This window comes from Ipomoea nil, unplaced genomic scaffold (genome assembly GCF_001879475.1).
Source record: "Ipomoea nil cultivar Tokyo-kokei standard unplaced genomic scaffold, Asagao_1.1 scaffold0211, whole genome shotgun sequence".
NCBI lineage: Eukaryota > Viridiplantae > Streptophyta > Magnoliopsida > Solanales > Convolvulaceae > Ipomoea > Ipomoea nil.
In genome coordinates this window covers 452,765-468,994 of record NW_017616639.1, presented here as the reverse complement: position 1 = coordinate 468,994, position 16,230 = coordinate 452,765, and the positions used below count along the sequence as shown (strand labels likewise).

Sequence of the window (16,230 nt, the reverse complement as noted above, 5' to 3'; positions counted from 1 at the left end):
GTACCTAATACCATTGAAAAATGAAAACCATTTTCAAGTACAATATCTGATTGTGCCTAATATTATGTGGAATAATTTCAATCTAAGAACCATATAAAACGATTTTAATAATATCAGGTACAATAATGAATTATACTTTAGTATTATTGAAACTTCAAATAATACAGTCTATGATTGTATAAGGTATTATGAAAACAGGTATTATAAATAATGATTTTCAATGGTACCAGGTACAACCAGGTAGTAATGGAAACTATTTCAATATTACACATTTCATGCACTGAATGAGAAGGCTAAAGTACAAGAGCCTAAGAGAGAGTTGTCTATTATGTATTATCTTTTGAGTCGTTCGAAAACTAAAACTTGGGAAAATTACAATATACAGAGTTACAGACAGTTTTGAACATCAGAAACTAAGAGAGGTATCTATTCATCTATGGTTTGATAAAGATGATGCTTTCTGGGTTTGAAGAAAGAATAAAGGGGATTGTAATTCTTGTTTATATGGCTATTCTTTACAAGGGTAGGAGAAAATGGTAAGTGCATCGACAAGAGATCAAACCATGCGAGAACGCTTAATCAGGTGAAAGGGTGTGAACTGCTAACCTTGGGTTGAAGGATTGTTCCTTGAAGCGTGATTAGTAGGAGGAGATTGCACCAATCGTATTCTTGGGATGACGAGTGGTTTGCAGCAGAGTAGAGCAAACAACAACTCCACTGTAAACAATGTCATGCTAATCCATACGAACAGAGTTGTCTTCCAATACCATATAATCTTTTTGTGTAGAGGGAGTTCAGACTCCAGAATTAGATTAGCGGAATATAGTTGAGGAATTCCACCTCCTGGATGAAATTCAGCTCGTTGCTCTATGACTACCCGGATGCAGGAGGTAGGCATATCACCTTCGGTGAAGCCTTTAAACTCTATGTCCAAATATTGGGATTCTGATGAGTAGCCTGTAATTAGAGGAGCAGCCTTGAGGAATGTTAACAAAAGGCGTATAGGCAAGCTTTTGAAGTGCAGCATGCATGGACGCCTTGAGCTTGCAAGTACCATACCATTGGATCCGATGAGATCAATCCTAACCTTTAAAAACACATACATATGGAATGAGTAACTAGAGGAATCATAAAGAAACAATAGAAACTATAAAAACTAGTGTTATATGAATCCTGCATTGGCAAAGCTACCATGTCTCAAGTGCAAACATCTCAGAGTATAGATAACTCATAAAGCAACTAATCTAGTCCAAGGCCCTTCCAAGATTTAGCAAACAATAGATATGGTAAAAGAAATAAGAAAAAATTCACTTGGGGTAGATAAATAGATAATACAGTTTATAAGGATTGGAAGAAACACAAAAGCTAGCCATGAATTTGATGATTTAAAATTGCCACGTGAGCTCATCACATCTGTGTGTTTGTGTTTATGTCACATAAGCTCATCATATTCTGACCAGTTGATCCCAACCATAGACATATTTTTTAAAAAAAAAAAATGTAACATAATCCCGGAATGGTTTATGCAGCTTGATCTGCAAGAGGATTATGTAAAGTAAAAGTGCTTGCAGATTATGCAAAGGGTTTCATAATTGTGTTGAAAGAAACAGACAGAATGTCATACTGCTAAATCAATCTTGAGAGAAGACACCTCAGAAGATATAATTGATGCAAGAACTTATTTAAGCCAGCTTCCAATATATCTAACCACCGTCAACCTGAAAACCTACACCCAATGACTCAAACTGTTGCACAAGCAATGTCATTTTTTTATACTCCACTTAGTATATTCTTTCTCCCCATATTTAGCAGTGTTCAACTGTTCATCAGAAAAACACAGACCAGAATCTATGCAATGGTCAAGAGTCTAGACAAGTGAATTTGAAAGAAACAAGTGAAAGTGTAATGCTTTGCACCAGGCTTATAATTATACTCCTCCAAAAATTGTTTTTTATGATCAATCTATCTCTGTATTCAATGAACACTTGCTCTCATCTATGTTAGAGAAAAAGCAATAAAGGACTAACATTTTGGGCATTCCTAGCACCATCCAGGACAATAAAATGGATTTAAAAAATGAAGAACTTCGAGCATTCAACCTCAACGGTTGGAGATAGCATACCTGAAAAACTCCAAGATTTCTGTTGTAATCTGACTCAGGAAGTGTCAATTTAATAGTGGCCTGCAACTTATGCTTAGGAGGGATAACATGCACCCCATAACCCTTGCCAGCATCCACCTGACCCCTAAAATCAATTAGCCCATTCACCCCCTGGCATCCCATAATTGGCACAAATGCCAGAGGGCTTTTCTCTGTATAATCAAAATTTAAATTCTCCACCATCTTTATTGGTTCTTCCACCAAATAACTTAACAAGACACCACCTGTAATAAAGGCCAACACCAGCAACCCTACCAAAACAACGGCAACATATACTGACCACAAGAATCCCCACCCACATTTCAGCCCAAATCTCCACACTGATTTATTTTCTTTAAACCATTCAGAAACAAAAGACAAAGCATTTCCAAATACATAACTGAAAAGTCTAACACTCTTTTGAAGTAAATACCGTTTCCCACACCTCACAACACGAAATGGATCCATCACAAGCGTATAGGTGGAGTAAACTGTTCGTATTGGGAATAAAAACAACTTCATGCTCAAACTTATAAAGCTTATAAGCAAATTAACTTGAAATGCTATAGCCTTTATCACTAGGTCAGCTAAAATTACCAGAATATTGGAATCATCAGTTTCTCTTGTATGTAAATCAACTCGCTGAAAGTTATTTAGTCCATCATATTGTCCATCCGGAATGACGGAACTCGGTTTCCTTTCTTCGCTCAAGCTACTTTCTACACTCCCTGAGCTCACACTGAGCTCAACAGGATCCAAATTTCCCGGCATCTCAGTTTCGTTCATTTTATTGGATTCCAATTCCAAATTCTCCAGGCTCTCGTTTTCCTTCATTTCCTTGGAAACTACCATGCTCGTTTCGCTCAAATTCGAACCGTTTTCTAAACTCACCGATGAACTAGGATCCGGAGCGTCTAAGCTGGATGCACCGCGGGAAACCGTTCGTCGACGCCGGAGATTCGTCGCCGGTGGATGAGAATCTTGATTTTCGATCAACACTTCCGGCTCCGGGTAGGTTACCGACCCGCTAGGATCCGTTTCCGTCGGTTCCGGTTCCGGTTCTGCATCCGAAAACACGTCGCAGCAATCGTCGAACGGGAATTCATCGGCCGCGTCGTGGAATTCCGTCTCGTCATCGGGATTGTTCGTCGTCATCGTCGCCGCCGCATCCTCCTCCATCAAATCCATACGCTAATAGAGGCGTATAATTGTAAGTATATGCGTATGTACAGTACAGATACGAAACTTATACCTAGCGTTGGTTAAGTTATTTGGATAATTTGAGAAGATGGAAAGATTGAAATGGCGAAAGGAAGAAGATAATGGAAATTGGGATTACATAGGCGCGAGAGTATACTGTTAAGGTGTTCCGATAGGAACCGGCGCTTTATATGGATGTACATTCTGCTTAACCGATCTGCGTTATCTATTTATAGGAGTAGTAGTTACGTAGGATTGCAGCTTGAAAACTGTCTCACAAGTCACAAAATCGTATGGGCTTTGGTATTAACTGAATTTAATGAGGACTGGGAATAACTTAATATCAGGGATCTAGTAATAGCTATTGAGTTAATACCCAAAATCGTCCTCGACTATAGTGGTTTTTCTCAATTTCGTCCTAAACGACTTTGGGTGACCTAATATCGTCCCAGACTTTTGTGTTTCGCTCAATTTAGTCCTCCATTTGTTATTCCGTCAAATTGGTGTTAAATAAAGGGACAATTCAATATGTCAATATTGATCTCTCTTTACTTTCAACTTATGAAGTGCGAAATTCCTCTTTTTTGTATGAATTACACCCAGAATTACTCCCGGACCTGCAAATCAAATTTTATATTCGCAGTTTTAGGAGTAATTCTGGGAGTAATTCATAAAAAAAAAAAAAAGATTTCGCAATTCACATGTCTATGAGTAAAGAGATGCCAATATTAAAATTACTGAATTGTCTATTTATTTAACACCAAATAGACAAAATAACAAATGAAGGACTAAATTGAGCAAAAACACAAAAGTCTGGGACTAAATTGAGCGAAACACAAAAGTCAGGGACGATATTAGGTCATCAAAGTCGTTTAGGACGAAATTGAGAAAAACCACTATAGTCGAGGACGATTTTGGGTATTAACTCAATAGCTATTCCTCTTGTAGAGGGAATAGGTCAACTTCAGGAACATTGTTTTTGGGAATAGAAATCCTTGCCAAATAAAAGAATATGCCTATTATTGAAAATGTTATTTTATTTCAGGTCTATTTCGCAACCAAACGTGTCATTAGAGTTTTAGGAGGTGTTTAGTAAATGGCTCTTAGTTGATAGCGGTTAGCTGATTTAGTTAGTATGTTTGATTAGTTGATAGTATAACTGATTGTAGAAAAGTGTTTAGTAATTAGTTGTTTGCTTATTACATACAAAATACTTTCTTAAAAAGTTAATTGAAAAAATTACTTTCAGTAGCTTTTTGAATTTTAGCATTTTGGAACAATAAACTATTACAAAAACTAATAATCAAACATTCATATTGATTGTTGAGTTAATCACCAAAATGGTCCCTTGACTATAGCGCCAATTAACAATTTGGTCCTTGACTATTTTTTTTAACCAATTAAGTCCCTCACCTTTAAAAATTTTAACCAATTTGGTCCTCCGTTAGTTTGACCGTTAGTCAACCGTTAACTTGGGACCAAATTCGTAATTTCGCTATAGTTAAGGGACCATTTTGGAAATTAACTTTAGGGGTGGGTAATTCGGTTTAGTTTTCTCGAATCGAACCGAAGTAATATACCGAACAACCAAACGATATTTGGTAGGGAATATCCCGACCGACATAAGCTTCACCACGACCGATTTGCCTCTGTTTTTCTCTCTTTGTCTTTGCAGGTAACAGGTCGGGCTTCATACGAAGAACCCGGTCGGGATCTGACCGGGAGTTGCCCGAGCAGTAGTGTCGACCACCGAGCGGTAGCCCTTTGGCGAGAGAGCTGACAAAGGACACGTGGCAGCTCTTTACGACGACAGACAGGGCACCCGGGAGGATGACACGTGGTGGCTACGTGGAGAACATGCCGAACGACCGGATTCTTGTCCCCGGCGCAGCGGCTATAAATACCCACGGTAGCTACAGTGTAGGGGACTTTTGGACGATCGATAGGTTGTTATTAGAGAATCCCGACCGCAGTCAGTCGGTACTCAGAGCAACCAAGTAGATTGTACTTAGGGCCTTTACCGTGATCAATAAAGTCTTTTACTTGCTTTAATTGGTCTCGGGTTTATTTTCTATTACTTGTGTAGAATTAGCAGTATCATTTTGGCGCCGTCTGGGGGGACCCGTGCGAGAAAGCAACGTCTTGACGAGTACCCGCTCCCTTTCCAATCATGTATCCGTGGGCTCACAACAACTTCGCCGACGACCAGGCGGACGCAGCGAGTTCATCTGGGCACCACGCCACCCAACAACAAGGTCAGACGGTAGAGTTGAATCTTAATCTCTCACCACCGCATCCGTCTAACACATACCTGGTTGCCCAACAACCGGTGAACTACATACAACCGGGATACCCAACACCCGGTCAGCCATATCAGCAGCAGCCGGTGATGTATCCCAGCCAATATCCGTACCCGGTCCCACCTCCGCCGTACGGGTATTGGCCTGGCCAACCGATGTACTACACTCCCCCGGTTGGATATCCACCATATACGCCTGCTTACACGGCTCCAGCCGCCGCCCCTCCAGTACAACCGACCGCACAGGTAGAGCCGCAGCGTCAGTCCGTTTCCCAGGCTCGACGCTCGGCTCATTCGCGGTTGGGGTCGGGGGGTGCTGATGCGATGGAGGCACCAGGGCAGGGCCAGCAAGCGGTCGAGGTTCCCGTCCAAGCGGAGGACCCCGAAGAAACTGCCCGAGCGGCAGCTTTTGGTCGTCTTCGACCGGAGATGCGCCAGCGTTTGGGACCCCAAGACCCGAACCGCCAGCAAGAAGACGTGCAGATGCAGGAGGCCAGCCAGGAGGCCTCATCTGGGTATAGCGGGTCGAGATCTCACCGACGGCGACGCGCTCGGGATACAGCCCAAGCTGCTCAAGCCGCCGAGCTCAACGAGACCCGAGGATTACTCTATAACCTCCAGGCGGAATTTGCGCAATTCAGAAACGCGCACCCTGCAGCAACCCCGGTTGGACAACCGACCCTGCACCAGACGCCTTTCACAGCGGCGATAATGGCTCAGCCTTACCCGCTCGATTTAAAGGTCTCTGGAGAGAAGAGTTATGATGGCCGGACAGACCCTGAGGCTCACGTCAACGATTTCTACAGCAATATGACGTTGAAGGGTGTGTCAGACGCCGTAATGTGCAGGGCTTTTTATTCCACGCTTACCGGTCGAGCGGCGGAGTGGTTCCGAACTTTGCAGCCGGGTTCGATTGACAGGTTTGACACCCTGGCGGTCAAGTTTGTGAGGAAGTTTATCACTTCCAAAGTGGTGAGGAAGCCTTATATGTATCTGGAGAAGGCCAAGCAACTTGAAGGCGAGAGCTTGACCGACTTCCTCACCAAATGGAAGGCGGCGGTCGGGGAGGTCGAGCCCATGGATGATGCCACCGCCACCCACATGTTGCACATCTCTCTCCGGGCGGGGTATTTATATCAGGACTTCATTCTACACCCCCCGGCCACGTATGAGGAGGCCCTTCGAAGGGTCACAGATTATGCCAATGCTGGCGAGGCGAACGCCGTAAAGCGCTCGCAGGAGGTCGAGTCTTCATCCCGTAAACCGGCCGGCCGGGCGGAACACCGATCAGGTGATGACCATCCCCGATCCCGCACCAGGACTGGTGAGTTTACGGCCTTGAACCGATCTGCAGCGGAGGCCATGCAGTATGCTCAGTCTTGCAACCTCATCAAGCTTCCCCATCCCGATCGAGATGGTCCTGACAAGAGTAAGCATTGCGCTTACCACCGGTGTGCTGGGCATGACACTGAAGAGTGTACCCACTTGCTCCAACTGTTGGAAGATTTGCTCAATCTAGGGAAGTTGGACAAGTGTGTGGGGAGGAGAGAGGACCCCAAGAGGAATACCGATCGGAGGGAACAACGGCGCTCTCATCACCACTCCGATCGGTCAGGTCAGGACCGAAGAGACGATCGAAGAGATGATCGTCGCGATGACCGACGGGACCCTGACCCTCCGTCTAGCAGCCGACCAGCAGGAAAGCCGACCATCCACGTTATTTTCGGTGGATTGGAAGACACTTCCCGACCGCGAAGTAATTGCCCGGTCGCTATAGTGGATTCCCGGGAAACCGGGAAGAGGCAAAAGATGGAGCCCATAACCTTCACCCTGGAAGACCAACCCAGCAGCGGTGACCACGGCATGGAGGCGCTCGTGGTCACAATTGATGTGAAAGGGACGGATGTCCAGAGGGTTATGGTCGACACTGGCAGCAGTGTGAACGTCCTTTATTTGGACGTATTTGAAAAGCTTGGACTGGACAGGAAGGAGCTGACTCCGGTCGGTGTACCACTGTCTGGCTTTACCGGGGCTCTTATTTACCCCGAGGGAAAGATAACGCTCCCGGTCGAGATCGGCACGGCCCCGAAGTCGATCAAGACGGAGTTAGAATTCGTTGTGGTCAACCTCCATTGCGTCCACAACATCATCTTGGGCCGACCCGCCATTATGAAGATCGGTGGGATAATTTCAATGCCTCACCTGTGCATGAAATTCCCCACCCCCAATGGGGTCGGTGTAGTCCGTGGCGATGTCCAATCCGCCCGGAAGTGTTACACCCGAGCGGTTAACAGACGCGATTCCGGTTCGTCTTCCCGGGTGAACACCATAGCCAAAGAGGAGGCTAAAGATTGGAAGGAACAGCCAGAGCCTTCCGAGGAGATAGAAGAAGCCCCCCTATCCGAGGACCGACCGGATAGGAAAATTAAGATTGGCCGGGCCCTCACCCTCGAGCTCCGAGCAGAAATTTTAGCCATACTCCGGGAGTATGCCGATATCTTCGCCTGGGGGCCTGAAGACATGCCCGGGATCGACCGATCGGTAATTTGCCACAAGTTAGCCGTCGATCCCGCAGCAAAGCCGGTAGTGCAAAAAATCCGGCACCTTTCTTCCGATCGCCGCGAGTTTGTTAGAGAAGAAGTCAAGAAGATGGCGGCGATCGAGCACATCCGACCAGTGATCTATCCCGAGTGGGTGGCTAATATAGTCCTTGTTCCTAAGCCCCCAGCGTGGAGGATGTGCATTGATTTTACCGACCTCAATAAGGCCTGTCCGCTCGACCCGTATCCTCTACCGAGTATCCACCAGATGGTCGACGAGATAGCCGGGGCCGAGTTAATGAGTTTCATGGATGCATTCAAGGGTTATCATCAAATCATGATGCACCATGAAGATGAGAGCAAGACAGCCTTCGTGACCCCGGACGGGCTGTACTGTTACCGAGTGATGCCGTTCGGCCTCCGTAACGCAGGAGCGACCTACCAGAGAATGGTCAATATGCTCTTTACCGATTTGCTGGGCCGAACGATGGAATCTTATATTGATGACATGCTGGTCAAGAGTCGGGACCGATCCGACCACACTCGGGATCTCCGGGAGTGCTTCCAGATCATGAGGAAGTACCAGCTGCAGCTGAACCCGACCAAGTGTACATTTGCGGTTCAGACCGGCAAGTTCCTCGGCTATATGATGACTAAGAGAGGAATTGAGCCCAACCCGGCCAAAGTGAAAGCGATTCTGGACATGCAACCACCTTCTACCGTTCGGGAAGTCCAGCAATTGACCGGTCGGTTGGCAGCCCTCAGCCGATTCCTTTCCAAGTTAGCCGAGCGCGCTTTACCTTTCTTCAAGGTATTGCGAAAGGTTAATGGATTCGTCTGGGACGAAGAATGCCGAGCGGCTTTCGATGAGCTGAAGGAGTATCTCATGTCACCAATCGTACTATCAAAGCTCGAGCTCGGAGAAGAGCTAGACGTATACCTCGCCGTCTCCGATCGTGCAGTAAGCGCAGTATTGTGCCGAACCGATCCGGAAGGGGTCCAGCGACCGGTGTACTATGTAAGCCACGCGCTACATGGTCCTGAGCTCCGGTACTCCCGGTTAGAGAAGGTCGTCTACGCCTTATACATTGCCGCGAAGAAGTTGGCTCCCTATTTCCAGGGTCGAACAATTCGCGTGTTGACCGATCAACCGATCGGGCTAGTCCTCCGAACTGCTTCATCGTCTGGTCGCCTAGTCAAGTGGGCGTTGATGCTGACCCAGTACGCGATCGAATACCGACCGAGACCAGCTATCAAAGGTCAAGCTTTAGCTGATTTCTTGGTTGAGTGCACCGCCCGGGATACCCGACCCCCCCCCCCCCCCCCCCCCCCCCCCCCCCGAGGTTGCGAATCCCGAGGCTGAGTGGTGGTCGTTGGCTACTGACGGGTCAAGTAGCAAGAAAGGGGCAGGAGGAGGAGTGGTGGTCACGAGCCCGGAGGGATTCAAAGTCTATTTTGCTCTCATGTATCAGTTCCATCCGACCAATAATGAAGCCGAGTACGAAGCCTTTGTTAATGGTTTACAATGTGCTCGGGACTTGGGGGCTGAATACATCCGAGCTCAAACAGATTCTGCCCTCGTGGTCGGGCAGGTTCTCGGAGATTATGAAGTCAATGGAGAGCGTCTACAGCTATACCGAGACCTGGCCATGGAGAAGCTTGCTCAGTTCCGGGGGTATACCGTCCGGCACATACCCCGACTGGATAATGCCGACGCGGACATCTTGTCAAAGTTGGCTCAAGACGCCCCGGAACATATGTCGAAGATAGCACGAATTTTGGTGATCCCGAGACATAGCATCCATCGTCTACCGGTCAATCCGATCCAACCGGTGGAAGACAATTGGATCACCGATCTAAAGGAATACCTCGAGCACGGTCGACTCCCAGACGACCCACATCGTGCTCGAAAGGCCAAGCTTAGAGCCCCAAGGTTCCAAATCTTGGACGGTCGTCTCTACAGGCGATCGTACGGAGGACCTCTTATGCGTTGCTTGACCGCATTTGAGGCTGATCTAGTCATGAAGGAATTGCATTCGGGAATTTGTTCTTCACATCAAGGAGGCCGATCGTTAGCCCGTCGTATCATGCTGATCGGGTACTATTGGCCGTCCCTCCAGCTAGACTGTGAGAAGTTAGCTCGGGAATGTGAGACGTGCCAACTGTTTGCCCGGATGCCTGGACGACCGGCAACTTTCTATCAGCCGGTTACGATTGCAATTCCCTTCGCTAGGTGGGGGGTAGACATCTTGGGCCCCTTCCCTCAGCTCTCCAGTCGGAGAAAGTTTGTAATTGACGCCATCGATTACTTTTCTAAATGGATCGAAGCCGAGCCCTTAGCCACGATCACTTCTCAGCAGTGTGCTCGGTTCCTTTGGCGCAATGTGATTTCCCGCTTTGGTGTGCCCGTGCATCTCATCAGCGACAACGACCGCCAATTTGTAAGCCAATATTTTCAAAATTTCTTGGCCACGATCGGGACGACTCATGTCCGGTCGTCAGTGGCTTACCCGCAGGGAAACGGACAAATGGAAAACGTTAACCGGACGATTTTGGAAGGCCTAAAAAAGAAGCTACACTCGGCCGGTCGTAGTTGGGCCGATGAGTTGCCATATGTGTTGTGGACTTATCGGACGACCCCGAGGGAAGCTACTTTGGAGACCCCTTTCGCCCTGGTTTATGGAGCAGAGGCCCGACTCCCGATCGAGGCTTGGATTCCGACCGATCGAGAAAGAACCTACAATGCGAAGGAGAACGAACATGCGATGGTCGTGGATCTCGACGGGGTCGAGGAAAAAAGAGAGCTAGCCGCTCGGCGTATGGCTGAGTATCAAAAACGAGTCAAAAGTTCGAAGGACGTTCGGGTCAATCCTCGTTATTTCCAGGTGGGAGATTATGTTCTACGACGAAGGGAGGCCAGTCAACCTTTGGAAGGCGGAAAGCTAGCTCAAAATTGGGAAGGGCCGTACATCATCAGCGCTATCATACGGCCGGGTACATACCGACTGGAGACGACAACCGGTCGGGTAATCGAGGGGACTTGGAATTCCGAGCACCTCGTTATGTTTAGGCACTAGCCTATTTTTTGTAATCTTTGGACGAAGTGGGGGCTCGACCTACGAGTTGGTCCCGGTCGTCATTTGTAATTAAATTTATTATTGTAAATATTTCCGAACCGCCTGCGAGCGGGAATGTCTAATGTACATACGATCGGTAATTGCTTGATCGTTTGTATATGGTGACCCGGTCGATTATTTTCTATACCTTTTGGTGAATGTAGATCAAGTTCCATCGACCAAAGCGACTTTATCGACCGGTCAAATACGCTCCTCTTCGGCGGACATTCGGGTCACGCCATTTGATCGGGGAAGCCAGGAGCATACAGCATAATTCCCCGATCTAAGCAACTTCTTTCCACTATCGCACTCACTCGTGCCTCGAGAGCACAATAGTGTGGGGGCTGGGATAAAGAAGTGTCTGTAGGCCCATCGCTCGGGAAAAACTCGACCGTGGGGGCTTACCCATTTTCAAAATTTCGTCAAGGCCTGTAGATCGGGTAAACCTGATCGGGTTGGCCAATACGACGTTGACATGAGCCCGTTGTTCGGAGATATCCCGAACGTTGAGGCTTACTTATTCTCAAGGCCTTAGGATCGGGTAAACTCGGTTGGGTAGGCCAATGAGACGTCGAAATCTGGGGTGTACGACTGGGCCATAAGGCCACAAGGTCGGATGTCGAGTGAGTAGGAATGGTGCATGACCGGGCTTAAAGGCTGTAAGGTCGAGCACCTACGACCGGTGTGCGCACGTTGAAAACAAAGATATAAAAAGCGAACGCACGATTGAAAACAAAGATATAAAAAATGAACGGTACAAGTTATTAATCAAAAGGAAATTTATTAATCAAAAGAACGTGCCCGGTACAGCTCGGGACCGGGCTCCCAATTAGCATCACTTGTACAAGGAAGCAGAGTTTAAATCTATTCTACTTCTTCGTCTCCTTCGCTTCCTCCTTCCTAGAAGTACCCGCCTCGCTCGGGGTGGCTCCCGTTGACGTGGTCGGGTTGGCAGTGATCTCCTTTAAGGCGAAAGGGGAAGGACCGGGATCAGCCAAGTCGGGAGGGAGTGCAGACAGTACGAGTTGGAGGTCGTCTCCTTCGAGAGCTTGCCCCAACCGTTTTTGGGCTTTCTCCAGCATCTTCCTTTGGCAGGCCTTGAAGGCCCACCGACCAAAGGATAGAATAAGGTCCTCCCCGACCTTGGTCCGTCGAGCGGCTGTGAGGAAGGCCGAGCCTATCTTATCATCCTTGAAGGCCGATTGAGCCAGCTCACCCGGACTCTCCAGGCGGGTCTTCAGCTCCTTGTTCTCCCCGATCGCCCGTTGGGCGACCTTCTCCGCCAGGACCCGGTCCTCCTCACTCTTCTTCAGGGCCTTCTGGACTTTCTCCAGCTCGGCCTGGACGTCCTTAACCTCCTGAAGACGCCGAGCAGCCATCTTCTTGTGTCGGTCGGCTTCCTCGGCTAGCATTGCCCGACCTTGGAGAACTTGAGCCGCTCGGGAGATCTGCAATGGAAAAATATTAGTCAGCTCGACCGGAAGCACTTGAAAAATGTTTAGAGAGAAAGGTGCTTACCTCGGCCAGGTCGTGGCCAATCCGTTCGGCCACTTGAATGGGGGTCATCTTCCCCAAATCTTCTTTAACTGGCCCGGCGTTCCCGATCCGGGCCAGTATGGACGACTCGTCCTGGTTTCGCCCGGTCGACGGGCTCGGGCTATGCTGCTCCCGGCGGCGTTTCATACCGCCCACCTCGGTAACGCCCCGCTCGGGCGCTTTTTCTTTGCCCCGGGCGACTTCCACCCGGGTGACCAGCACGTCGCTGGGCTCAACCACAAAACCCTCGGCCGTCGTGATGGTCGAGGTCCCCAGGGGTCGGGCTACCGGAATCTCCTTCTGCCCGGTTGGCTTCCCCTTCGCTTTCTTCTTACCGCCAAGGGAAATCTTGACGGGTGGGGGAAGGGAAGTGTCGTCATCCCCAAATTCGGCCATTTCTGCAAAATAAAAAAGACAGTTAGGTCGAGAAGATAAAAGATCAGTCGGGATGTTAAGGGTCGGGGAAAATGGTTAGCCTCGAGCTTTTACCCTTCCTCTTGCCCCGAGTGGGCATCCTTGCAATTGTCGCACCCGCCGGCTCGGGTTTGTACTTTTCGGTCAGATCGTAGACCGGATCGGGGAGTTGGGCCGCCTCATAGCACTCGGGCGACTTGAAGATGCGATACTCGTAGATCTCGCTCGAGATCTTGGTCACAGCATCTATGAGGGCCTGGGTCTCGACTGGAACGACTTGTCTTCGAAAATGCTGGTTCCAGACCCTCTCGACCGGGAGGATCCACGGATCATATTTCACTGAAAAGATCCGGTTCTTCCACCCCCGGTTGTTCCCGGGCAGCCCCTCGATCGAGCATTTATCCGCTCGGGACTGGGTCATCAAGAACCCACCCCTGTACGCAGCCGCCAGCACCTTCACTTGGTAGACGTAGTTGAAGAGCTCCATGGTGCAGGCTAATTGGTGCCGACTGCAGATCTGGGGGAAACAGGCGATCATACGGTGCGCATTCGGGCAAATCTGCCCGGGCATAACCTGGTAGTAGCCCAGGAATGCGGTGAGGAGGCTAGAAAAGGGGAACGTGATCGGGGCCATCAGCGAATCGTAATGCATCCCGATCCACTTCCCCTGATGCCGCTCGATGATGTTCCCGAGCTGCCTGCTGGTGTCGAACTCGACCCGACCAGCGAGAGTTGCTGCGATTCTGCTCGCCTCTCCTTTCGTCAGCAAGCTCATCTGACCCTCGACGCTCTCGCTGTTGAGGAACTCAAATCCGTCCCAGTTTGGCGTCGCCGGCCCAGCCGAGTCTTCCTCGACTGCTTCCGCTTCGTGTGCCCGGTGTTCCACCTCGGGCTCAGCTTGAGGGTAATTCCCTATTACCCTCGTAGGCGTTTCCCTAACGCCCGCATCCGGGGAATTTCGTCCGCTCGTGGACGTCTCATCGCTCCCCGACCCGCTGGAGCTCGACCCGGATGTCCCCGACGAGCTCGATGACCCTTCTGGCTCGGGGGCTCGGTCGGGTATGTGCTGTGGTCGTTGCTCGACCTCTGGAGAGTAGGACATGATGTCCACCTCCTCGCTGCTCTGCTCGACCGTGTTGTCGTAGTCTGCGACTGAAGCGTTCTGGCTATCCGAGTCCGACATATTTAGTTCTACCTAAAGGTCGGTCGGGGTTAGTACAGGGTTCGGGAAGTTAGTTCGAAGTTAGTTCTATCCTACTCCTACGCAAAGTTAAAAGCTAAGTAAAAGCTAAAAGAGTAGAGAGTTTACCGATTGGAGAAACTTGGCTGAAGCTGGTTGAGAAGTTGCTCGGTTGATCTGCTGAGTAGCTCGCTCGGTACTCTTAGAGGGTGCCGATTGGATCAGAAGATTGAGGAAAGTTCATTTGAAGGCCTCAAGGGCCTATTTATAGGAGAGAATTTAGGCGGGAAACCAATCCACTTGCGTGACACGACCCGCACTGATTCCGAGGCGACCGTTGCAGTCGTCGAGGCCAGCAGTGGCCGACACGTGGCGAGGGAAGGAATGACAGCTGGTCGGTCGGTTTGTTGGCCGACGTTTGGGCTTCTTCATCCCGTCCCGTTTTTTCCCGGATGGTCAAAAAGGCCTGGGCTGGGGGGCTTTTGGTAGGGAATATCCCGACCGACATAACCTTCACCACGACCGATTTGCCTCTGTTTTTCTCTCTTTGTCTTTGCAGGTAACAGGTCGGGCTTCATACGAGGAACCCGGTCGGGATCTGACCGGGAGTTGCCCGAGCAGTAGTGTCGACCACCGAGCGGTAGCCCTTTGGCGAGAGAGCTGACAAAGGACACGTGGCAGCTCTTTACGACGACAGACAGGGCACCCGGGAGGATGACACGTGGTGGCTACGTGGAGAACATGCCGAATGACCGGATTCTTGTCCCCGGCGCAGCGGCTATAAATACCCACGGTAGCTACAGTGTAGGGGACTTTTGGACGATCGATAGGTTGTTATTAGAGAATCCCGACCGCAGTCAGTCGGTACTCAGAGCAACCAAGTAGATTGTACTTAGGGCCTTTACCGTGATCAATAAAGTCTTTTACTTGCTTTAATTGGTCTCGGGTTTATTTTCTATTACTTGCGTAGAATTAGCAGTATCAATATTGGATTCTTGTATACCGAACGGTTCGATAAAAAATTCGATTCGATCCGATCCGAATTGTTCGGTAAAAAATTGAACTGAATCAAATACCGTTTGATTTTAAAAAAAAAATATATAATAATAATAATAATAATAATAATAATAATAATAATAATAATAATAATAATAATAATAATAAATAAATAAATAAATAAATAAATAAATCCAAGTCACTTGCTGCTTGCTCTGCCGTTCAGCTCATATTCTCACGGGTATCTCTCGTAAATGTTTTATTTGATTTCTTTATGGTTTGCTATCAAAAGTTATATATTATGTGTTATGTTGTTTACATAATCCATATCCAAAGTCTAATACATAACAAAATAGCAATCCAAAGTTCAAACGGTATTCGGTTCGGTTCAGTTTTTACCAAACAATTCGGTTGTTCGGTATACAAGAATCTATTACCGTTCGATTGTTCGGTATATTACCGAATCTAACTAGTTTGGTACGGTTCGGTTCGAAAAAACTGAACCGAATTGCCGACCCTTAAAGTTAATTACCAAAATGGTCCCTTGACTATAGCGAATTACCAATTTTGTCCCAAGTTAACGGTTGACTAACGGTCAAACAAACGGAGGACCAAATTGGTTAAGATTTTTAAAGTTGAGGGACTTAATTGGTCAAAAAAATAGTCAAGGACCAAATTGGTAATTTCGCTATAGTCAAGGGACCATTTCGGTAATTAACTCTTGATTGTTTAACCAAGTCAAATAATTAATAGTGGTCAAATAAGTCAAAATTGGCTGATAGGCTGACTATTTTACCAAATATGGCATC

General features: G+C 48.1%; 1 protein-coding gene across 1 annotated transcript; it reads right to left on the bottom strand.

Annotated features, from left to right (window-relative positions):
* Window positions 1-245: 245 nt before the first annotated feature.
* Window positions 246-3,379, bottom strand: LOC109192406 (seipin-2-like). Its single transcript, XM_019343035.1, has 2 exons — window positions 2,123-3,379; window positions 246-1,087 (listed from the first exon to the last, which is right to left on the bottom strand). The coding sequence occupies exons 1-2, from the start codon at window positions 3,326-3,328 to the stop codon at window positions 602-604; spliced, it is 1,692 nt and encodes a 563-aa protein (XP_019198580.1). The 5' UTR covers window positions 3,329-3,379; the 3' UTR covers window positions 246-601.
* Between the last annotated feature and the right edge of the window lie 12,851 nt (window positions 3,380-16,230).